This window comes from Ambystoma mexicanum, chromosome 9 (assembly GCF_040938575.1).
Source record: "Ambystoma mexicanum isolate Mex_15411 chromosome 9, UKY_AmexF1_1, whole genome shotgun sequence".
NCBI lineage: Eukaryota > Metazoa > Chordata > Amphibia > Caudata > Ambystomatidae > Ambystoma > Ambystoma mexicanum.
The window spans coordinates 1,018,455,753-1,018,481,783 of NC_090931.1; the positions used below are offsets into that span (position 1 = coordinate 1,018,455,753).

Below are 26,031 nucleotides of genomic sequence, written 5' to 3' on the forward strand. Positions count from 1 at the left end.
TGGTCACCCCTTCTAGGGTACTCCTACTTTCTGTCTGCCATGGGCTACAGGTGGGTTCAGCCCTGTTTGGTAGTCTGCTGCTTTTTTTGTTTTTTTAAATAAATTGTATATGGGTGCACATTCAACCTTTATAATAAAATGCAATACATTCTTACAATACACCAAACAGATTAATTTAAAATACAATAGTATTAAATTATCAACATACAATCTATACATATATTTGTGAAAGTGTGTTTGCATGTTCTGGGTTGGCTCCAGCCCCATAACAGTTGGTGGGCTGAAATGTTGGCCCAAGGTCGGCATACAAGTCTGGGGTGTACTAGCGATAGTGAAATCTGAGCAACCACACCCATTCGCCCTGCACAGGATGGGGTCCAGCCCTCTGCAATCAGTATAAGCGGTTTCGGGAGATTGCTGATTTGGCAACTTTTTGAATAACAGAAAGTTAGGACACAAGGTCAGCATACCAGTCTGGGGTGTACTGGTGGTAGTGGCATTTGACCAATCCCACCCATTTGCCCCACACAGGGGTGGAGTGGGGTCCAGCCCTGTTCTATCAGTATAAGGATTTTTTGGGAGATTGCAGATTTTACGATTTTTCAAAAATAGGAATTTATGACACAATAAAACATATGCAATGCTAAAGCAGACCCCCACATGCATGTCAGCTACAGATCTGTGCAATGCCAGGTTGTACCTCTAGTTAACAATAAAAAAAGGTTTCATCCAATAAAAACATGATTTTAAAAATCATAGAACACAACATGTGTACGTAAAACCAAATACAACATGATCATCCTCAGCTGAGTACAACAAAGTATCTAATTTGTGAGGCCCATGTGCTGAACAAACCTAACAATGGCCAAGGTTAGAGCTGCGTTATGACCATGAAATAAAATTGCCCAAACAGCTTGCTCTGTTAAAGATCTGTGCTGATGGAAAAATGTGCTCAATAAAGAACTCTTTTGTCGGCCAGGTGAGGGCAAGATAACAAAGGCCTGTCATGGCCACAGGACAAAGGCCACTATCTTTATCGTCTAGAGGCCTGGCCATTAGGAAACATTGGGGAGCCCGTGCAGCAGTCTCTGGGTGGGGCCACAAGGCAGGGTCAAAGGGGAGGGGCTGGGACCAGGCTATTTACGCCAGCCCCACCCGCATACAAGCGCTTTGCATTAGTCTGCTTTCTGTAGCGTAACGCTTACCGCTCCCTGAAGCGCTCTTACCTGTTTCCAGCTCATCATGGCAGCGCGCATCTCGCCAGGTTCCAGTACATCATCTTCAGTGCGCAGCTTACCTGACTCCAGCTGCACCACCGCTTGAAGCGCAGCTTACCTGACTCCAACTCTTCATCTTCAGCGCGCACCTTACCTGACTCCACCAACACCATCGCCGGATGCGCATTTTACCTGTCTCCTGCAATCCCATCGCCTGCAGCGCATCACATCTTACCTGATTCCCATTGTCATCAGAGTCGGGCGCATCCTCACCTGTTCAGGGTGTCTAACTACGCGGGAGCTCTTCTCCTCGCCCAGCATCCTCACGGATCCATCCATCCAGTTATCGCTACCAGGCCTTCGGATAGCCGCCTCCCTTCTGACGCCGCCAGGCCATCTGTGTAAGAGAAAAGGACACAAGGTTAGAGACTGCATAAATATCTTATGCTTTGTCGTGCAACACATAAGCCTTGCATTCGACCTTCAAAACCAACTTACCTTCTATTTGGGAACCTCTCAACCCCCTCTGGCATCATTTGGCTCGCTCCCAAAACCGCGACTCCATGTGGCCATCTTCCCACCTATTGGGGAGAGAAAAGACATTACAAGGGTTACGGACATTAATCAAGGGAAAAAGACATTCTAAAAGGATACGGACAATAATCATTGTTAAGAACACTTACCTTCAAAGTGGTGCGGTCACAGCTGGTCTGGGCCGCCATGCACACAGACCAATGAAGCAACTAGGTCCATCAAAGGCGCCCCTGCTGATGAGAAGCAGGACGGAGAGCTCATCCTTACAAGAAAACAGGTGAGACTACAAGGGTAAACGCATGCTCACCTCATTCTGGAACGAAGGATTCAAGGGAAATCACAATCCAACCACAGCATTCTCACTGCCTCTCGTATTCTCTCAGGGGCAGTGCCAGCAACCAGAGCAGCCCACACTACAGCAGCTGGGGAAGGAGTCTGATCCAGGGGAGCCAAGTCCAGGGAGGGCTGCAACCGTGCCCCAACGTCCCCTCAGAGACCAGGTGAGCGTAACAAGGCCTCTATGTTTGTTTCAGAAGCAACCTTCCAGAAATGACACTTGTTCCCCTTGGACCACCTCTGGTGCATGCCTAGGACCTCTTTAATGGGTAATAAGTTTAAACGTACTCTAAGAAATACATTTCTAAATAAATAGTTGGGAACTTACCCAAGTGCCTTGGCAGTGCCTTGGTCAGCCTTATTTTTCTCAGTTTCTTCACCTCTTCGTGGGATGTTTGGTCATGCAGCCCTGTGTGGGCTTCGCATTGGCCTGCTTGTCGCCAGACCGCTTTTGACATGAGATCACTTACCTCTCTTCCTGCATCATGATGCATCTGGAAGTTTAGTTGCTCTGGCCGACGCAGCTCTGTGCCTAATACTGGGCGTCAATCTGGATGTTTGTTTTTCCTCTCCACATCAGGGCGGGGCGGGCTCCAGCCATCACTTCGGTTAGACTTCTCCTTGCTGTTTGTGGTTCGCCTTGTCTGTGTCAGCTTAGGCGGTCCTAGGGTTTCTGTGATCTCCAAGTTACAACAAGCGCAGTGTTCCACGGGTTTTCCGGACTCTCCACCCACTACATTTACGATGTGGTACTTCAATCTGCTGCTTCCTTTGTGGGAGGGACTCCCTCCTCTTCAAGGACGTGCAGGCAGGCATTTCTCACCCTCCGGCTGTTACTCTCTTGTACTGCTGGTGTACTGGTATATTTGGGTTCCTCCATGGGAAGAAAGGGACACCGCCATTGGTCCTGGTGTTCACAAGAAGGCGGTAACAAATACAGGTCAGATACAAAGCCGTCCACCTTAAAGGGGTCCTGTACATTCTCATTCTGTTCAACCCCCAATGGAGGTGGGATGGAATCTTTACTTGGGCATTCCTTGTCGCCCCCAGTGGGATCCCGCTTGCCCTGTCCCTTAGGGAGGGTATTGCGTAGCGGGCTCATTTGCCTAGACCCAAAGGAGTGGCTCTAAGTGATGTTGCACTCTCGACAGGCATTCCTCTTTCTTGCACAGGAGGGAATGCAGGCCGCCAATGGCAACTGCTCCCCTTTAATGAAGATGTTAGGAATGATGAAAACATGCAACCACCCTGCAACACTAGATTGCGTTTCGTTTGGCTGCAGTTTAGCTTTTTGTCTCTTAAAATGGATTAAAATATTTCAAGAAAACATAACACTTCATGGTCTACTTTAGCCATCTTCCACTCCTTGCATTTGTTCCAGACTACACTGTAGTTTTTCATTTCTTTCTTTCTTTCTTTCTTTCTTTCTTTCTTTCTTTCTTTCTTTCTTTCTTTCTTTCTTTCTTTCTTTCTTTCTTTCTTTCTTTCTTCAATGACAGTTCTCTTTCCCCCTGACACAAATAAGAGTCTGTTTTTTGTAAGAGCAGTAAAACCGATTGAAGTGGTTTCACAGCGCTTGCCGAAGAGCATATTGTGTGTTTTCTCATGTAGTTCAATCTTACGCACATTAACATGAACTTAATTTTGGAATTGTGAAAAGTTACTGATACAAACAAGACACATTAGTACCCCGGCGAGAGACAAGCATTCTGATTGGCTCTCGCCAGGTCCATACCCGGCCGGGAATCCCTCCGTCAGGATTCCACTGCCTTTTTCGCCGGCGGGGGGCGTGGCAACCCCTCAGCCTATGGGGAGGCTCGAAGCGGGGCCTCCCCGCAGCTGAGAGGCTGCCTTCGCCCCCCGCCGGGACTCAGGTATTTTTTTTCCCTTCCCTCTCCTTTTCTCCCACCCCCCCTACTTACCCTCTTGTTATGCGTCCCCGGCGGGGGACGAGGCAAGTCTCCAGCCGTGTGGAGACTCGGAGCGGGGCCGTCCCCGCTCCGCGCCTCCACACGGCTGGGGGCTTTCCTCGTCCCCCGCTGGGGACGCAGGTATGTTTTTTTTCCCCCCTCCCACTCCCACCCTCCCAAACCCACTTACCTTTTTCTTGATCCTTTTTTGCGTCCCCGGCGGGGGACGAGGGAAGTCTCCAGCCGTGTGGAGACTCGGAGCGGGGACATCCCCGCTCCGCGCCTCCACACGGCTTGGGGCTTTCCTCGTCCCCCGAGGAAAGGACGCAGGTACGTTTTTTTTTTTTCCCCTCCCAACCCCACTTACCTTTTTATTGATCCTTTTTTGGGAGCGGACGCGCTGGGAACACATGTGTTCCCAGCGCGTCCGCTCCCGATGACGGCCATGGAAAGGGAAAACGGACTCCGTTTTCCCTTTCCATGGCGGCGGCCATTTTCTTGGTAGTTTTTTTTCTGTCCCGAAACGCCGCAGCATTTCGGGACAGAAAAAAATTGCTTTTAGTACCCCGGTCATGCAAATATTGCGGGCCGGGATACTAATAGCAATATGACCCTTGCGGCAGGGGCATTACCGACTCTGGTAATGCCCCGGGGCCATAGTTATAGGCCCGAGCGAAGCTCGGGTCATATTGCTTAATTATATGTGTGCCTTTTTGTAGTGTTGTGTTACCTAAACTGATTTCACAGAAGGAATGATTAATCCTGCATTTCTTACTTGATTATCTCATTCTAAATTGAATTGATATTTTATTTATATCTAATAGATGATGTACAGTAGACTAATGAAGCAAGGATGATATTCGCAGACATTGCCATTATAAAACCCTTCTGTTCTTATGCCTCTGAATATTTCATTTCAGTAAATGTATGTGCACTGCAAAGATGCATTGCCGACTCCACAGGAAACATGTTGTTTGGTTTGGTCGTCATAGCCACATTATGTGGGTCATAAGGAAATATAGAAGCAGATGTACATTCTATGCAGAATCAATCATTCAATTCACACAAGTTGTCCTGTGGCATCACTTGTAACATTTTGTTATCTTGCTAGTTTTCGGCTTCAGTTGTCTCTTTTTCTGGCCAACTGTCTCATAATTTACATTTCTGCGTTCTTGCAGTTTGCCATGTCATGTTAAGCCTATTTTATTGATGCGTTTTCGTCCTTTCTCAGTTTATTTTTTGTTTAGAGATTCTTAGGGGCAGCTGTTTCCATTTTCTCAGGAATGTAACGGATTTACCATTAACAAATTACATTAGATCTTTTCTAAACCAGATGGGTTGTGTTAACTGATAACTGTTTTAAATTTCAAAGTAACAAGTTTACAGAGCTGTTTCCGGAAGGCCAACAGCCCCATATAACCAATACTATGGGAGTCACATGCACTCTCATTCCATCACTCAATCTTTTTGGTAAGCAATCTCCCATGAGTCTACCACGCCACTCTCATACTCTGTCGACCTCTTAAATTCTACTCTTATTTTATATTTGTAAGACCTTTTACTTGCACTTATATTGTTTCACTATCATGACACTTTTGCCTCTCGAATTTACCCGTGCCGATATTTGTTTTCGCTGACTTTGCATTCCTTAATGTCATAATTTGTTGAATCCTTAAACAAATGCTAATTTATTTTCCTCTGCCAATTTGCTGTTCGTAATTGCTGTTGGTGCCACAGCTTGTGGATTCCATTAGCATCCTGAAGTGGGTGCCCACCCAATGAGGTTGGAGCGAATGCGGGCTGTGTTCCACAGTACAAGCCCAATCAACACCTGCTTGTTCACACCAAAGCCATAGGCTGATCGCTGCCTCACATTTACACTGCCCCCTCGTGCCTCAAAAATTAAAAAAAAAGTACCCTAATTCACATGTTACTGTAATCCCTTTTCAGTTTAATTACAAAGATCTCGGGCAAGGATGGCATGGGCAGGGTTCTGCCATTCTGCCACACTCAGACTTTCCATGGCCATGGTTTCCTCAGATCAAGAGGTTTGTTCAGATGCCATTTGAGAGAAGTGTATCTTAATTGCTAACCAAAAAAAGTCTGGCGTGGCTCCACAACAAGGCTTACAGTTTCTGGGTTGCTTAATAAATTGGGGGAATTTCGGGCTCCATCTTCCAACATCAACGATTTGGAAGATAAAGAGAGATCTAAGAACAATTCTCAGGCTAACTTGGTGTCTTTGTGACACCTAGCAATCAGTCTGCTAGCTGTGTCCATTTACACCAATGTTTCCAAATCCTCTCGACAACAGAAAGTTTAAAGTTGGCAGACCTATGAAAAGGCACAGCCTATTCAATTTTAGGTCCTGCTTTCAGTATATATAAAGAGCTCATTTCAGTGGTGGCTGCGAAACATGCAGGCATGACATTTTAAAGTTATCTTCAGTTCGCCTCCACATCTACATTTAGAGTTTGTTGCAAGTTTGGAGAAAGGTGCTGTTCTCTGTTGACTAGAAGTAGGTGGTCTGCACTGGATTCGCAAATGCATATAAGTTATTCTGAGCTTGTTGCTGGGTCCTTTGCATCAGTCATTCACTTAAAACCAGGGGAATTGGCTGATTAATGTTAAAATTGCCAATTTCACATTGATGCCACACATTAATAAATCAGCTATCCTATCATGAATGGCAACATACCTTTGGGAATGCTGCCTTCCTTGTCAGCTAAAAGTCCAGTCAGAATTTCTTGCAGGAGTTCAATGAAAAGTTAGACACCTTGTTAGTCCAGTTTAAAATCACACGTTGCAGATTTTTAAACCTTTTATTGGACTAACTGGAAAATCTATGCAGAGATGGAACAGAAAATGTGCTTACGAAGTCCCACATATCTCTTCATCAGATTTTGCAGAGTGAAATGGTTTGTAAAGGAAAGCCACAGCACAGATCATTATGACATTGAAAATAGGAACATTTCATTGGCTGGATGAATAGAATGAATGGAATATAGACCTGGAATTGTTTTCTTGTCTAAAAGGCCATAAACACTGCTGGAAGTAGAGGACACAAGGGATTGAAAACAGTACACATTCTGAGAGTTGCATTTAACAGACAAAAGGAGAACAAACAGATTATTTTCACATGTAACCATTAAGTTAGGTGCAAGCAGTCATAAAATGGCCCTGCTATTTTCCTAAAATTGCTGATGTTATTTTAAAAGGCGTATTGAAGTGAGAGTTTGAAAACACATAGTTGGGAAACGGGGTCAGTTTATATTTGATCACAGAGTCTTAAACGGATTTTGCAGCTTCTAAATAGCGTCAGGGCGTTTTGGTGATTCCAATACAGCAGCTTAGGCTTCCTGGCTGGTTTACAATTTGTCACTACAAAAAGGTGCTCCAAAGTTTAACTGATGCAGTCTCCAGTGTTAACTCACTATGCCTGAGGCTTCACAGTGGTTTCCTGACTTGCATACAGTGTTGAAAATGAAGAATAAAAGCGTTGCCCATTTCTAGACGGTGCAGTGTCGGCTACCATCTCAGCTTGTCCAATTCTCGGTAATTGGTACAAAACATTTGAGGTAAGATGCCCAAGATTTCCGTTGTAGGTCTCCTGTGCAGCTCACACCTTAGAGATCCTGAACAACAGTGTCTGGCAGTTGGTGGTGAAAAATCCTGCTGTAATGGAGTCTTCTGACTTTGTTGATGTGATTGTACTGCTGGGCCGGGCTCAAAGGTGGCCATAGTGTGTCATCAATCCAATGTCAAGACCACTGTCTTTTAGGTTAAGCATCTTCTGGTTCTTGAACTCCCACATCCTTATCTGTGTGGCATTTGAGAGGGCACCTTTTAAAACCATCACTGATGTATCCTGCAATGAATGACCATCCTGTGAAAAGTGTTGACCGACTGGGGTTTCTGTTTTGTGGTTTGAGATGGTGTATCTATGAAGGTTCATCCTTTTACGCAGCTGTTTGCAGGCCTCGCCCAATTAATTCCCTTGAATGCATGTTTTGCATTGGATGAGGTATACAACATTGGATGATCTGCAGTTGTATGTCCATTGTATCATTCAGTTCTGCTCGGTTGTTATGGCAGATCTGGTACAGATGCGTTGGCATGTTTCACTTCTCCTGATGTTGCAAGGGTAAGTTCAAGGTCTTCCTTGTTCTTGATCTAGTGGAAATGTACTTTTGATGAAAGGCTGTGCTAGGTTTTTTGGTTGCTTTTTTTGTGTAATTAGGGGAGCTTCTTTGGAGATGTCTCTCAGTTCATCATCCCTGTCTGAAAATTGGATGTAGGTCCGTCACAATCCTATTCAGTTGGGTTAGTGCCGGGTGAAAGGTGACAGCCAAAGGCATTTGTTCTGTGTCTCTTTTGTTTCTATATTGTAGCAGGTTGTCCATGGGTATTTTTAAAGCATAGTCAAATTCCTTGTCAATGTGTCTGGCCGAGTGACCTTTTAGCAGAAAGGGTGTACATAGTGTGGTAAGTTGGCTGTCACTTGTTTTCCTGTTCGAGCATATGTGTTGGTACGGGATGGCCTGGCTGTAGAAAATGGACCCTTTTGTGTGGCTTGGGTGGAAACTTGTTCTGTGCAGGTATTTTATTGCTGTCAGTGCGTTTCTTGTTTCCACCTGCTTCTAGATGGCCGTTTCTGCCAACCAAGTTGCAGGAGTTCAAAATGTAGAAGGAGATTGGTGCACTTGGCACCTGAAAGACAGCCCCTAGACCAGTTACTCTTTATCAATATTAAAAAGAAAACTTTGGATCCATTCTAAATAGATATTTTAGTGTTCTAGGTAAACATTCAACCAGCTCAACAGATGTTTTTCTGGACTTAGAGGAGAGGGCCCGTCCACAGTTTATAATGATATCCAGAACCCTATTATACTCCCAGAAATGGTTGTCTCTGGTTAGTACCTTTTGATTAATCTCTGTAAAATATGAACAACTCATCATCGTTTTAATGACAAGGAGGCAAGTGTTCTCTCTCTCCCTTTGTCTGATCCTTTTGTCTCCCTGCATTTCCTCAGCCCCCTCAAATCCTACCAACGAAGAATTTTCTATTGATTCCAAGTCCGGTTTTTACAAAGACTGTAGATTGTTTAAATGGATATTTGGGATCTTTGCCTTTACTCTATGCTTGCCTTAAGTTTAAGCCTCCTTTGTTTGAGGGTATCTGGCAAAAAGGAGAACACCATATTGCGAAGGGGACAAGTTATAAATGAAACGGATATGTGAAGAGTTAGGAATGAAACTCTGACCAAAGTGGTTGGGAAAATGCCTCTCTGACCCGGCTCTAAGAAGAATGTACCTGCCTAAACCAAAACTAAGGATCTGTCTGTGTCACTTTAATGTGAAGATGGAAAATGTTTTTATGTTTTTAGCCTTGGGTGGTTTGGCAAAGTGTTCATAAAAAAAGAATAAATGGCTCCAACAAAAAGTTCTTTAAGGATACAGGACCTTGTTCCAGAGGGTGGTTTCATTCCCTGAATTCTTCTTTACTCTGAGGTTTTATAAATAATAGTTCCTTGGGCCTTTCTTTGCCAATAACGACATTTGCACACAAAACTGTCTGGTTTTGTAATTGTATCTCTTTCAGTACACCTGTTATACTTTTCTGACAGGTGGTGTTGCTCCTTCTCTTTGGTTAACACAATCCCTTATCTGAGTCCTGTTACTCCTTCTCAGGACTTCTTGATTCTAATCAACACAATCCTTTAATTGCCTCGTATACTCTCCTGCCAGGACTTCTGTTCATACTTGGTCTTTGCCCGCTCCCAGAGTTGCATATATCCTTTGCTGGATAATGTATCCTCCTGACATATTATCTTATCTGGGCTTCCCATGTACTTGCTCTGTATACATTCACATATTTGAAAAGGGTTTATTTGTAGTTTAATTCCCCAATGAACAAAAAGTCAGTACCTGTTTTCTCCCCCCAGTTATGATGTTCACAATTATTTGCCTTCACCGTGGTCGCTGATATGCCCCGGTGGCCCCACTGCCTCTGGGTGGACTCACCGGCTCTTGTTGGCGTTACTGGATTCTTTCGGAGTCAGCCAATGGAGGGTTTCCATCTGCTTCCTTCTTGCAACCGCTTCTACTTCGTTCTCCCGTCTCTCGTGGCTTCCACTTGGCACGTCTGCGCCGTTCTTGGTTCCGGTAAGTAAAGCAGTGCCTTCTGTCACGTGCGAACACACCAGAGTGTTTCACTGGCTCTTGGCATTCCTCCAGCATGTCCTGGTGTAGCAGCTGTTTCCAGCCTTAATGTCTCTCGTTCCTCATGGAGAGTTTCAAATCTCTCCCGCTGGTAACCACAGCAGCATATTTTAGAGTCCTGCTTCAGTTTACCATAAACTTTAATTGGCCTCACCCCAGCTGGATAGGGGAATGGGTTCTCCTGCCAGCCTGGAGAACCCAGTAGACTGTAAGCTTCCCTCATTTGCTGGATGGCTATTTTTCCCTCTGCTGGGCCACTCTCTCCCTGTGTCTGTGAGAGTCTGCAGACTGTGAGTCTCAGCTCTCCTGGTCAGCTGGGCTTCAACTTCTCCTTCTGCTGGGGCAGTCTCTCCTTCTAGGACATGTCAGGGATTCCACTGCCCCTGGGAACATGTCACAGTCGTCCTCCTTTTTGCTTCTCTGGACTGGTATCTCTCCTTCCACATGGTTTGCCGAGGGAGGGCTCCTCTCACACTGTGTGAGTCTTTCCTTACTTTTATATTGGCTCTGGCCAATAGGATTTGGGGAAAGACTAGACTGATGATAGTGGTTCTCATTAGGAGTGATCATTGTTGCTCCTTGCCTCTTTCTCGTCGCAGTAGTTGGAAAAAAACTAGACTGCTGACAGTAGTTTTCATGGATTGGGGTTGTTTGACAAAACTTATTTGCCCGTGGTCGATTTTACTGAGATTTCTTTTTATTTTGTCCTTTTGACCACAGATATGTGCAGGAGGAGACCCCCTGCAACCCTCCCAAAAAAAAACTATATTATTTATTAACTCAAACCCAACCCCACATATATTTGCAGAAAATAAACCTCCCTAAATTTGGTCAAATCGGCCACAGGCAAATCATCTGCGGTCAACTTGGGGAATACCGTTTTCATTAGAGTGATCATCATTCCTCCACTCCTCTCCATCACAGTACTGGGAAATTGATCTTCATTGTTATGACTTATTCTTCCTTGTCCCAGTACTTTTTAGGGGATTACTAAGAGGAGGAAAATGTATGAGACTATTATGCCAGGGATTGTTCTTAGGGTCATAAGAAGGTGGTTTAGGGTCCCTTGATTGGCAGGAATAATGTGTTGCATCTGGCAAGTACACTTTACTCCCACTAGGAATGTCTACCTCCACAAGGTCCTCTCTCAGGCAGCCACACCGAGTGTCGGGATCAGGTAGCGGCTGCCCTTCCCTGGCCAAATTGGGAGAGACCCTCCAAAGGGAGATAGTGGTGACATAGCTAGATTCATCACAGATAGGTGACTGGAAAAGGACACTAGAGAGAGGACTTTACACATGGTGATACTGGGAGTGGTAGTTAAGAAAAAAAAACAATCTTTCTGCCAAAGCGAATAAGAAATGATAAAGTGCAAATGACTCTACTTCTTAATACAATCCATACATTCCTAACGTTATGTTGTATTCACCTAGGAATAATCAAAATTCCTGTGTGTTTGGCCGGCCAACATTCAATGCTTTTCCAACAGAGAGATTGTGATTCCTTGAGAAGGGAAGCCATTCTTGTGGACTCGTATTCTTCAACTATTCATGCAACTGCACCATGGTAGATTTGCTTAATTACCATTCCGAGTGCCTTGTTTACCGAAGCTTCACATGCGGTCATGCTTCCAGTCTTTTATTTCTTGGCTCTTTCCGAAATAAAAACCGAAGAATGACACTCATAATTGGGATACAAAAGTGAAACAATTTCTCCTGAATATCTATTTTGCAATACATTAACTTTACAGGAAAATGTAAAGCAGGTTTTCTTGTTTGGTATGAATGTAAAACGATTACTGTCTGTACCAATTAGTACGTACAGAGGTTTTCGCACATTTCTACTCACTATGAAGATTTTATTTGATTACATTGTAAACAAAACAGAAGCGGTCTTAATGAAATACCTTAGTCAAATTAACCCTTCTAGAATTCTGAATAACTGTGATTTAATTCTACAGGTATGTAACAGAATTTGTAAACCTAGGCAATGTTTCAGCTCTTCGAACTTTCAGAGTGTTAAGAGCTTTGAAAACTATTTCTGTAATTCCAGGTAAGACGTAGTGATTGGTGTAAGGTGTTAGGTCCTTGTGTACATCCAAATGTTTCTTTGTGTCCTGTCATTGTGTTTGTGTGTGAAATCCCCTATTACAGATATGTGACAGAGTTTGTGGACTTGGGCAATGTCTCAGCGTTGAGAACATTCAGGGTTCTCCGAGCGTTGAAAACAATATCAGTCATTCCAGGTGAGAGCCAGGTTCACACTCAGGGTGACATTAGTTCCATGGAAGTCAAGATTGCTTCTTTTCAGCATTAGGCATACTGCTTCCCACTCATTGCAAAAAAGCAGGAATCAGGAGACAATAAATTACAATAACTGTATGATTCCATGCTTTTTCAAATTAGCTTGTTCCATCGGCCTTGAAATTTAACAAATTCTTGCATGAGACATTGCAAAATCCAGCTTGTGAAATTTGCATTGGTGGCTAGCAAATATATTTGCAAATGTAATCAGATGTAATTATGTTAACATTGTCTGATTGTGCTATATTTGATAAACTTATCATCGCCAGTGGTATTTGTAATACATAGCTATTGAATTGATAAATACTATGTTCAAACAAACATTACATTTGCAAATATATTAATAAAGAAAAGCATGGGTGTTGCATGGGTTGCTAAGTATGTGAAAATGTTGTTCTTCTCCAAACCAAACGTTTATCTGTAAAAAAAATGTTTAATATAGCTTAGAAATTGCATGAAAGATGTATCTTTTCCATGCTACTGTTCAACAATGAATATCGCATGTAACGAGTAAGAATGTAAGTGGGGTGTTAAGTGGTGTATGCTCATTTATTAACTAGGGATCTGGATGAATGTGCTGATGGTTAGAACATGAATTGTGTGAAGGAGTAGGTGCGCCTTTTATTTCTGGCATTCTATACAGCACTACACACGGCAGAAACGGCTTCAGAGTGAAACAGATTGAAAGGTCATAAAGAGTCCCAGGAAAGGGAAAAGATAGTCGAGGCCAGTGACTCATAGCTAATGCATGAGGTTAGGAAGGATTGTTAGGCCTCTGTTACGAGTACTAGCATAGGGTCGCCCAAGGGGGAGGGTTAACAGCAAAGATAGTCAGATCCCGGTCTCCACAGTGCTAGTCAGGGACGTTGAATCGGGGAATACTAGCTCTCATGAAAAATTACTTTTTAAGTGCTTTCCAGAAGTGGTATTGATGCGTCTGAGGTGCTTTGGGAGCTCCTTCCAGATTGAGGGGCCAAGTAATGTAACTGGAAGGCGCACATAGGTTCTGTTCGTGATAATCTGAAGTTTCTGAAATGGCTGTCAGCATTCAAACGAATTGATCAGACATCTTGTTACAGTGTGCCTGTTGGTGCTCTGTGTTGTACGAAGGATTTTGAGCTGACTCTTTGTTCCACCAGAAGCAAATGGAAGGGCTGCCTTGCAAATGCGCTGTTATAGTACTCCAATGTGCACAGGACTAAAACATGAGTCACTTCTACATAATGTGTGTATAACTTGAGGAATGGGAAGATTTTTCTGAGAACGTCTTGTGAGAAATGGGCACTTGTCGCTAGTGTGGTAACTTGGGGTCTGAGGAACTGCTTTGAGTCGAAGGCGGCCCCTAGAGTCCCTGCAGATTCCTCACCAAACTTGTTAACTGCTTCCATGGATTAGGAACTGGGACTCTGAGATAATTCGGGCCATTGAAACTTGACGAAATCATGAAGGATGAGCAAGGATATTAGCCAGAACAATGCCAGCCCTGATTCCGCCATAAGATGTTCAAGGCGGTTTAATAGAATCATTGATTGAGTGACTTCTTGCTTCACAGTGCATGAACAATTAATTGATTGGGCGAGTGTGAATGAGTAAAGGCATGAGTGTACGAGTGATTTTTTTTTTTAGAAACTGAGGTAGAGAGTGAGGTATTGAATGAATGCCTTTGTGAATGAATATGTAAATTAAGAAAGCCTTTTTTAATTATTGTGCACAATGCAGAATAAACGACTTCAGGAAGCTGAAACAATTTTTTAAACAAACGTTTGGAGAAGATGTTTAGGCAAAAAGTAAAAATGTTGGCATTTTACTTTTCATACATGACTCAAATTGTGAATTGCAAAATAGCTTTTATTACAAAAGCACATATTTTGTAGTGTACATCCCCCATTCTCGGCTGCAGACACAGTAAACCACGGTTTCGTCTATTCCTTTTGTTCATTGCCATAAGCTATCTGGCTGCCCATCCACATCATGTTAAAAAAAAAATAAAGGCAACATTTTACAGTGTAGCATTTTATGTTAAATTAGAAGTAAAATAATGTATCTTTGTATTGCTGTGTAGTACCAAAGTAAAAACATCCTATTCACACATACTCTGTTTTACAGGCCTGAAGACTATCGTGGGAGCCTTGATTCAGTCGGTGAAGAAGCTCTCCGATGTCATGATTCTGACTGTCTTTTGTCTCAGTGTATTTGCCCTAATAGGACTGCAGCTGTTCATGGGCAACCTGAGGAATAAATGTCTCCAATGGCCCCCTGACCCTTCTGCTTACGGAATGAATGTGACTCTCTACTTTAACAGCACATCCGAGTCAAATGGTACATTCTACAACAAAACAGTGAGGACGTTTGACTGGAATGAATATGTCACCGAGACAAGTAAGTATCACTGAGCACATCATTCTTACATATTTTTGCATGGCTAGGAGAACATCAAAAAATTCTGAAGGCTAGAATCTGGTAAAGGGAAGGCACTGCCGTGAATGTAAAGATTCTGAAGTATATGACTGAATACATTGTATGGCCTTCAAGCATACAGCAACACATTTCCCTCACATTACATCTCCATTTTCGCGCCTAGAAACACTTCTGTACAGGCGCGTTATAAATGCCCTATCATATCATTTTTATCTGATCTTAGAATCTCAATTGAAATGTTTCTTGTTTAAAAAAATGGAGGTGACCTGTTTGACCTGCTACATCTTCAATATATGGAATGGATTAGTTTGGCTGTTCCCACCTCTCCCTTTCATAGGTGGCCATGTTCATGTCTTTCTGTACTTTATACAAACTGGTGTAACCACTGAAAAGCTTTGTTAGCATCTCAGGGAAATGGTGGCCACATTGTTAAATGACTGTGGGGTTTTTCTTGGGGCCCTTCCTGCCCTCTAGCCACACCATTGGCTAACTGTGCCTATCACTTTCACTGTAGTTCTTTTCAATTGTATTGTCTCCCAAAAATGTAATTTGCATGACCTTAATTGAATCAAACTTCGCTTTCAGTGCATTACAATTTGTAAGCGGATTGCTACTTTCATAGATGTCCTCAAGGACCCACCAACTGGCAGAGACATTGCAAGGGTTTTTATTTCAATATAAAAGGGTTCTAAGACTTGTCCCTCTCTCTGTTGTCTAGGAATGGACAGTCCCTCCCTAGCTCATGCATCCCTAAGCACAGACTCATTCAACTGCTGGAACCATTTTCTTTCACCAGCCAATACCTCACAGTGCACATTGCCTAAATAATTGGCCTCCACTATTGTCTGCGCCATCCTTCCTCTGCCTGGTCTATTGGGCTGCCTCCTCCTATGACCTCACCGAACAACCCACCTGGCTTCCTGGGACTTCTTATATTCTCCCCCTTTTCCACAATTTGTTATCCTCCCCTACTAGTTCCCTGGCCAGTTTCCACCTAATCTGCCTACCCAGGAGGTGTAACAATATGCAAAAGACATAAAATATGATCTATGCCCTGTCCTTTGCATGTGCGGTCTGCCTGGCAATGTTGGCATGCTGCTCTGAGTCCAAGAGTTCATATACAGGTCTCTCTGGCTCGCCGGCTGGTTTGTTAGACTGGTGAGCCACTCCATGGTTGTATAACAGGTAAGCAACCTTTGATTATGAAGCATTTGGTAGCTCGCTGCATCTGCGCTGATAATCGCTCGGTTCTCTCCCATAATAGTGCAGCTACATTGCTTCATTCAGTTGCTGATTTGTGTGTGTTGTTCCTCCGCAATCTGCCATAGCCTCTCTCAGGCCATTCTGTTGTCCTTAACTCACTGTGCATGTTGGAACCAGTAATTTTCTAAGCAAAACAAAGAATTTGGCCAGCATCATGCAAGCCAGTACCAGTGGTACTCTGTACAAGCACCCTATAAGAAGGGACGTAGGCCCCCCAACTGCCACATTCCCGCTCTGTGTGAGGACTATCTCTGTCTTCCACCCTAGCCTCTTACCCCAGGGTGAGAGGGGTCCCCATCCACTCTTGACAGTGTGAGCTTACTGACTTTGTCGCACAGCATTTGCATCATGTTTTATATCCAGCTTGCATTGTTGCTCATCCTTGCTCAGATGAGCACTTAGTACGTAATGGAGAAGCACATACCTCTAAAGGTGTTTACAGGTTTACCGACAAAGACAAAAAGCCTGTTATATCATCATAGATTTGTGGAACAAAGTGCTAAGTACAAGTGTGTGTGTGTGTGTGTGTGTGTGTGTGTGAACTTTCGAGGGAATCCCCCATTGACCGCCCAAAAGTTTGCATCACAGAGGAAGTGCCCCCACACCCCTTCATCTGCAGGAGTTCCTCAGTTCCAATTTACTGATGTGCCTCTGCAATGTCATCAGTATATTGTTTGCCATATATATATTTCTGAGGCTTGTGAAATCTGCTTAGATCACATGCTGTGCATAGGCCGACATCTAGTGGAAGCTGCAGAGTATTACAGTTTGTTTTTTCGAAAATGGGCGTCAACACAGGGCGTGCCAGTAATACTATCCCTAGTGTGACATCCGCTGTACCCATGATACCTCACGCGTGTAGCACCTTCATTGTTTTTTGCCGCCATACTTGTCGGAAGCATTGCGCGGACTTCCCTGGGTTTTAGCCATGTTGCAGGGTTGCAAGCGCTAGTCCCCGACCTCGGAGGATTATCCGGCAGGGCAGTTATGGGGAGCAGACCCGGCGACACCAGCGATACCCATTCTTCTACACCTAAGAACACTAAGGCCAACCGAGACTCAACACACGTGTCGAGTTCTCGGAAGAAAGAGGCACAAAGAGAGCGGTCCACCAAATCGGTGTCCTCTGGGCGTTCCAGGTCGAGATCGCTGCACGACACACAGCAACCATCCACAGTTGCCAAGAGTGCCTCGCTCCCTAAAGTAACGGAGGTTCGTTCATCAGAAGACGAGTCCGACCTCCATCCCCAAGCTGCACACCAAAAGTCGGCTCTGGCAGCCTGTTCGGTGTCTGCCTCCAAGTCCCGACGTGCGCACTCAAAGGAGAGAGATTCCGAAAAAAGGCCAAACAATCAGTGAAACACTCTTCCACTCACGGGAAAAAGGACAAACAGCAGAAAAACTGGGGTCGAGTATTATGGGGATGACAAGGGCCAGGATGAGGAGGAGGGAGACGGAAGACGATGCGGAAGTCTACAATATGGACTCCCCGGTTAACAAGGAACCACAGGTTTCTGACTCACCTATAGATAACCAGCCCCTTTTAAATCAGGTCTTGGCTAAAGCTGCAGAGCACTTCCACATAGATACTCATGGGGTGCAGGAAGAGAGGGACTTTGCAGAGGATCTAGTGGGGGACAAGAGACCCATTGCTCAAGCCATTCCTATTCTCAAATCAATCCAACGTAGAATTGATCCTTCCCTTCTCACTCCTAACCTCACTAAAGCTGTGAACCCCAGAATTGAGAAGATGTTCAGGGCCGCCGAGTCAGAACCTCTTTACATAAGGGGTCAACTGAAGCCCGAATCCTTGGTAATCTCCAACACCAGAAAAAGAGCGGGGACACCTCTATCATCATCTGAGGCTCCCCCAGACAAGGAGAGCAAAATAATCTACGGGTTAGGCAGGAAAGTTGCCTCCACTTCCGCTTACCAGGCAAGGATCGCCAACACCACCACTCTGCTGGCAAGCTATAATTGCCACCAGTGGGAGCAGGTAGCTGCTCTCATTGACTCCGCACCGAAAGCACTAAAGGGTCAGTTGGCCCAGATCGCGTCGGAAGGTAGAGCCGTGTCCGGTTGCATTCTGAAGACAACCTTTGATGCCGCAGATAATGCAGGCCAGCTCATAGCAGAGGGCACTGTCATTAAAAGGCACGCTTGGCTAAAACAGCCAGGGTTTAAACCTGAGACCCTGGCAACCCTTATTGACATGCCGGTGAAACCGAATGTATTGTTTGGCAAAGCGGTAGAGGACGCACTGAAAACTGCCAAAGACGAGTATTATACTCTATAGTCCCTGGGACAATTGACGAATAAGCCCACTAATCAAAGAAGGAATAGTAATTTTTCGTCGCTCACGCGGACAAAATTCCCAGAGGGGCTCCAATTATACACAGGGATAGGGTACTTCATGGGGTGGCAACCAGCAGACTATCCAAAGTTACGGCAAAGGTAACAAGAGGGCCCGTGGTAGAGGTAGAGGTAGCCCCGGCAGAGGCAGTACGCCTCCCGCAAAGCAGTGACGTTCCGCTCAGGGTCCCTTCCCATGCATCCCCAGTAGGGGGGCACATTTCCAACTTCACCCAAGCATGGGAAGGGATCACATCGGACAGATGGGTGCTGTCCACAGTGTCCGCAGGATACTGCATCGAACTGCTAGGGCGCCCCCGCAACCACCCTCCACGACAAAAGATACATTCACTGGACCACCAGAAGATCCTCCTCGAAAAAATTGTCAATCTTCTCACAAAGGATGCGATAGAACTTGTCCCGGGCAACCAGGTAAACAAGGGTATCTATTCAACTTACTTCCTTGTGCCAAAAAAAGATTTGACAATGCGCCCAGTATTAGACTTATGCCCTGCAAACAAGTATGTCAAGCCCCAAAAATTTTGCATGACTTCTCTCCAAGAAGTAATCCCCCTCCTAAAAAGGGGGGATTACATGGCAACATTGGACATGAAAGATGCCTATTTTCATATTTCCATGTTCCCAGCGCACATAAGATTCCTGCGCTTCAAGGTGGACAGTCAGCACTACCAGTTCAAGGTGCTGCCTTCGGTATAGCCTCGGCTCCAAGGGTATTCACCAAGGTACTGGTGGTGGCGGCGGCACACCTACGCAGGGAGGCAATCCCAGTGTACCCTTACCTGGACGACTGGCTCATCACGGGGGAGACCCCAGTAATTTGCAGATCAAACATTCAAAGAACGATCAACCTCCTCTTCGAATTGGGTTTCTCTATCAACGAGAAAAAATCAAGCAGTTCCTAGGAGATGTACTAAACACTCAAGAAGGGTTGGCCTTTCCATCAGAGGAAAGAATTCAGAATCTACTACTGCAAATTCCTCTATATCAGCTCGGTCGCCAGATAAGGATGCGCAAAGCGATGCGTTTGCTAAGCATGTATTTACCTGGTCCCCCACACGGTCCCCCCACACCCTGCACCTCCGACCCATGCAAGAATGGTGGCGAAACAGTGATCTCAAGCAAGTGGTCAGTGGGACGGACGATCCAGTGGTCGTTTCGCCAACACTTGTACAAAGTCTTGACTGGTGGACAAGAGAGAACCTGTCAAAGGGGAAACCCTTTTACGATCCAGAGGTACAAGCTGTAGTCACTTACAGACGCTTCCCTGTCAGGGTGGGGAGCACACCTTCTCCACCACACAGCTCAGGGTCTCTGGTCTCACACAGTGGCCAAGAATCATATCAATCTGCTAGAACTCCTGGCAGTCTTCAGAGCGCTTTGGGCATTCGAACCCCACCTGTTCAACCTGTCAGTACAGATCCTAACAGACAGTACGACAGCAATGTTTTACATAAACAAACAGGGAGGGACTCGTTCGCCAAATCTGTCCAGGCTTGCCCAGAAAATTTGGACATGGGCACTCAGACGGAACATTTACCTGTCATCTCAACATGTTCCAGGGGATCTCAATTCACTAGCAGATGCCTTAAGCAGAGATCCCCTCCCAGAAGAACACGAATGGTGTCTACACAGAGAAGTCGTAGAAGACATCTTCTCACAGTAGGGTTTCCCCACTATAGACCTATTCGCCACAGGCCAATGCCCAGGATTCCCATCCAGGTTCCCTCAGCCAGACTCCAAGGGGAACGCCCTGTGGATGAACTGGTCAGGGATTTTTGCCTATGATTTTCCAGCAACCCCTCTCATGAGGAAGGTGGTCAACAAGAGGCACAGGGAATCGATGACGCTCATCCTACTTGCTCCCATGTGGGCGAGGCAACTGTGGTTCCCACACCTACGCAGACTAGCAGTGTGCTAACCCATCAGACTCCCGTGCTGGCACAACCTACTACCCCAGCACCAATGTCAAACAATGCATCCTGACCCAGCTCAAAGAACTTGGCAGCGTGGCTCCTGAAGTCATAGAGTTTGGCCATCTCAATTTACCACAGAGGTGCATGGACATCCTAGAGGAATCTAGGAAACCAAACACTAGGCACTGTTATTTTGATAAATGGAAAAAGATTTACCTGGTGCCAGAATAAGAAAATCAACCCGGTTCATTGCACTCCTTCCAATATTGTCACCTACATGCTCCACCTGCTGGATGCAGGGTTGGTATTTAACTCACTCAAGGTACACCTAGCGGCGTTGTCAGCCTACACCACCTCCCATAACAAGGTTTTCGTGGTGGAAAGTACCAGTGGTTAAAGCATTCATGGGAGGGGTAAAGAGACTCCACCCTCCAATTTCTAACCCACCACCAGGATGGGACCTTAATGTGGTGCTCGCTAAACTCATGGGCCCACCCTTTGAACCTATGCATAAAGCAAGTCTCAAACACCTGACCTATAAAACTGCCTTCTTAGTAGCCATTACATCCATAAGAAGGGTCAGTGAAATTCAGGCTCTGTCAGTGCAGGATCCTTTTTTTACTGTTCATAAGGATAAACTGGTTCTACGAACACACCCTAGGTTCTCACCTAAGTTCATTTCAAAATTCAACTTTAACCAGTCCATTGAGCTTCCGGCCGCCTTCCAAGAACCCAAACGCTCTGCTGAGGTGAAACTACACACTCTAGATGTGCGAAGAGCGGTCCTCTACTATGTAGACAAGACCAGGCCGCTAAGGAAAACAGACCAACTGTTTGTCTCCGTAGCTACAGGCAGAGAGGGAGATTGCATCTCTAAAGGTGCCATCTCAAAGTGGATAGTCAATTGTATCCAGCTATGTTACTCCCTTTCTGAATGAACTCTGCCTTTTACGCCAAGAGCCCACTCTACAAGAGGCACTGGAGCCACTCTGGCTTTCATTGCAAATGTACCCCTTGTCACCATTTGCAAAGCAGCTACTTGGAGCTCTATTCATACTTTTACTCAGCACTACTGCATTGACACTCATTCCAAGACAGGAACTCAAGTGGGAGAAGCGGTTCTATGACCCTTCTCACATCCCACCTCCTTCTTCTAACACTGCTCGCTAATCTATGCACAGCATGTAATCTAAGCAGATTCCACAAGCCTCAGAAGGGATACATTACTCACCGTAATAGTATTTCTTATGCTTGTATCTGCTTAGATTCACATGCGCCCGCCCTTCCTCCCCTCTGAGAGAAGGTGCATGGATGCTTGTAGTCTATCTATCTGCTTGGATAATCTGTACTCACACTACTCCTCATGCTACCTCATGTCAGAAAAAATACAATCTGAGGGTCCTACACGCGTGAGGGATCATGGGTACAGCGGACGTCACACTAGGGATAGTGTGACAAAGAGTCAAGGAGTCAAGGAGGTGAAGGAGAAACAGTATTGAAACAGTATTGAGAAGCCTCAGGACAGGTTCCCTTGGGTATGAGACCTGTGAAGGCATCATGAAGCAAGGCGCAGACAACAAATTCAAAGTTCAAACAAGCTTGTTTTATTTAACTTAAATGACAGGATGGATGAAGGCCTAACTACTCCTAAACTAAGGTGGAATTTCCCTACCTAAAAAACTAAGGAAAGTCTGAGTCAAAGAGTTCAACTTAAACGTCTGTCTGTGCCCAAAACCTATACTTGCCCTCACAACTAAAGCTAAACAATATGTAGGGAATTCAGCAATAATACTTTCTAAACAAAGTTCTGAGCTTCTTCTAGATCTTAGCTTACTTTTCAGCTCCCCTTTCCAAGTTCAAAGCAGTTCCACAAAAACTCTTGGGGTTCCCTTGCCCAAGTTCAAGACAGAACGTTCAAAGTTCAAAGCAGAACAGTTACAGTTCTCAAAGGATTGCGATCCTCTCCAGCCCTCTTACCATGAATAATTTACACTGGTTCACAAAGCAAAATAGTTCTCAAAGGGTTGCGATCCTCTACAACCCTCTTTTTATGAGTCATTTTCACTGGGTCACCAATATACGTCTGTTACAACACAAGTCTTTCCTTGTATATTTTCATTGACTTGCTCCTTTTGAGATTCACACCTCTCCCTTCACTTGCTTTTCATGCAGAGCACTCGGCCTAGGCGCTGTTGACAGAACACACAGTCCACCCACATAACCTATACCCCTTTATTGGCTCTCGTTCTTTAATACTGCTCCCATGCAGGGGTTCCCTCGGTCTAGGCACAGTTGACAGTCCACGCGGTCCACCCATTAAAGGTCATGCAACTGACACCCCTTTTCCATGTGCTTTATCAACAATTCTCCACTGTTTTCCCTTGAGAGTGAAATGTATTTCTTGCATCAGGATTATTTCCCCCCAACACTTTATTGTGGTTAGTTTGATCACCATTCACTTGGTTACACTCTTGATACTTCTCTGGGTCTTTCCAATCCAGCTTTCCTCTTAACCTGTAGTACCTCGACTGCTTGGCTTGTGTAAATACTTTTTTCTCTTCTCACACCCTTCTTGTGATTTTACTTGCTTGCCAACATTTGTATTTCAATCAATTCACTCTGTGATATTTGCCACCGGCACAGCATTTCTTTTATTCCACTCAAGACATGCTCATTATTTGCTTCATCTCTGTGTGGCATTCAGAAATGCTTATTCAATCCTACTTTCATGTTGCTTTAATTCTGTACGGTATTCAATAATGTGTTCAGTTTGTTTGGTATTCAAAACCTATCCGTTTCACTGTTGAAACTACCTTCAATTTAATTTACAATTGTAAGCACTTGCTTTAGTATTTAAAAGTGCTTTTGACAAGTTCCACAACGTTTGACATTCAAGAAAGGCTTATTGCTGGCTTTCGGAGCGCCCCGATATGAGTGGTTCCCATCCACACTCACCAGCATCAGGCGGCAGCTCCCGTTGGCATAGCTCCTTTCCTCTCTGTGCCTTTGCAGCTTCTAAAGTCTCTGCTCTTCTCTCGTGGTGGCTGGGAAGAGTGCAGCTCGCTCTCCCGCAGGCCCTGGATGACCGGAGTGCTTTGGAACCCCGCAGCACCTGCTTGTGACCCGACATAGAGGCTGCAAAGGACTTCCGACTGTCTCTGTGCCTGCCTCGACCCAGCGTCTCTCGTCCTTGCCTGACACGGCTTCCCGCACTCGTGTCTCCCGCTCCTGTCTCTGCAGTTCACCAGCTTCTAGCTCCAGCCGGCATCACGCTCCAGCCTGCTGTGCATCCCCCTTCTCTGTGAACAGCTCGTATTTGTATGTCCGTTGAGCTCACTAAGTGACCACAGCTGGTGATCATTTAGTCCAATTGCCTGACCATAGTTAAAGGACATGCCTGACCTTTACAATACTCTGCAGGCCTCTTCCTCATCTCAGTACTAGAGTGCGGTAAATGATTTACTAGTGTTGACTACTCTTAGTTGCCTCTTCCTTGTCCCAGTACCACAGTGGGGTGCATATTGGAAAATGTGGGGAGATATGTTACAATAGCCTATAAAGGCCGGGGGAGGGTTGGTTTGGTCTTCATTAGGGAAAGGGGGATACCATGCCTCACCTGTGGATATCCTCTCCCTAATCCTCAAGGGCCCTCCACCCAGGGGATCCTCCCTCGCTTCTCCATCCCTGGTGGGAAGCGAAGCTAGGACCCTCAGACAGTGAGGTTCCAAGAAGAGAACATATTAGCCTTTAGAGAAACTTAGATGCCCTGCCTCTTTGTGGAAGCTTTGTCCCCCCGCCCCCTAAACCCAGACCCAGCTTCCCCTCTTCTCTGTCATGCGTGCAGATTCCCATAGAGCCAGAGGACCCTGAAGAAAGCTTTTTTTCTTTAAAAGCTAGCAAGTGTTTGATGCTCTAAGGGAAATATATGTATACATTTATAAATATATATTGCATGGTCTGCGATAACAGCAAACCTATAGTTATGGTTAAGTTGCTCTACCACTCGGAAGAGCAAATTTGGGTGTCTTATAACTTTGTTAGCATTTGACAAATCCTCGCAAAGTGTTCCCCCAGAAGTATAGACCAACTCAGGTTTTTCTTAAAGTTTTGTTCGGTTTCGATAAGCAAGGGCAAAGTAATAGGAGAGCTCTAAACTTTGTGAAATCGCAGTTTTTATGTTTGACATTTTTTTTATTAGCATTTACAATTCAATGTATGTCAACGTTGCCTTGTAAGAAAAAATAAAACATTGAAACACATGAATAAACATAACTGCTATGACAATTTCTTATTTTGTTTCTGGAGGATAGCTCAGGGGCAACGCACTCGTCTTGGAAGCAAGACGACACGGAGAAACACAGGTTTGATCCTTGTGTCTGCGCTTAGAAATATCTGGGTATTAAGCACGTTATAAATAACCAATTATAATTATAAAAATTGTGTAGTCGGTTCTTTATCAACCCGCGTCCAAACATCTGATTGGGTTGTACGAGTTATGTTGGTGTCGCATCAGTAGTTCCCTTTACTTTCTACCCTTCTCTACTGGCCCGCCCGCAACTTCTGAGTTCTGAATTGTTGGACCTGACTCTGCCTTCAATTCGGAACAGGACAGGATGCATATCTCTCAGAGGCCCTGGAAGTTAATGCCCTCCTACCCCAGACCCCCTCTCCCGCCCCTGGCAATAGGAACTATTTAGGTAAGCTAATCCCTCAGGGCAGGGGTGCTACTGGACACACCCCCTTAGAAACCGATAGTGGGTACTGGAGCTATGAGGGGACACATAAGGAAAGATTAGGAAGCAATAGGTTATGGATCACAATAATAGTAATACAGGAACTGGAGGGTGCTCACCATGAGAGGTTAACTGGATGCTGGAAATTTGGGTGGTAGCTCCAAGGACAGGGAAGAGGAGCAGGCTTTGACAAGATACAATATGTAAAACAATACATCTAAATATCTAATTATCTGAGTGAGAATTAATGCCGGTAAAGGGTCCTGGCGTGGAATAAATCTGTTGCAAGAACAACTTGTGCCTTGTTCCTCCGTTTATGGGGTGCCAGCTGCAACTGCATGGAACGCCATGAGTGCAGAGGAATAGACCTCTAATTTGGTCACGCACGTCATCCCGATTGTACGCAAGGAACAGACCTACACGTGCATCCGTTCCCACCAGCCATGCGGCGTTCGGGGAATGGAAGGACGAGAGGCTAGCCTCCATGGCTATCTGTAGGCCATGAGCAACAGCCTTAAAGGTGAGTTTGGTGTGGGAGGCACGGGTTGCTGGGTTACGTCCTAACAGCAAGCCCCTTCTGAGACCCCCATCCCCTTGGAATGGGAATGAAACCCCACAGGGCCAGGCTTCCAAGGACAAGGCTTATAGAACTTGGCTATCAGCCTGGTAGCAGAGACCTGATCAGAAGGAATCCAAGACCTCTCCTCAACACCATAACCCTTCCAGTGAATCCAATATTGCAATGTTCTCCTGAAGAAACGAGAATCCACCACCAAGTGTACCTCATATCCATCTTGTGATCCCACTGG

At 45.1% G+C, this 26,031-nt stretch overlaps 1 protein-coding gene across 7 annotated transcripts in view; it reads left to right on the forward strand.

Annotated features, from left to right (window-relative positions):
• LOC138488896 (sodium channel protein type 2 subunit alpha-like) overlaps nt 1–26,031 on the forward strand; it is a 1,049,646-nt gene that overhangs the window by 452,271 nt on the left and 571,344 nt on the right. For all 7 annotated transcript variants that reach the window (XM_069616277.1, XM_069616276.1, XM_069616279.1 and 4 more), the window contains 2 exons: nt 12,180–12,271; nt 14,629–14,901. In XM_069616277.1, coding sequence (XP_069472378.1) covers nt 12,180–12,271; nt 14,629–14,901 — 365 coding nt within the window. The remainder of the gene's footprint in view (nt 1–12,179; nt 12,272–14,628; nt 14,902–26,031) is intronic.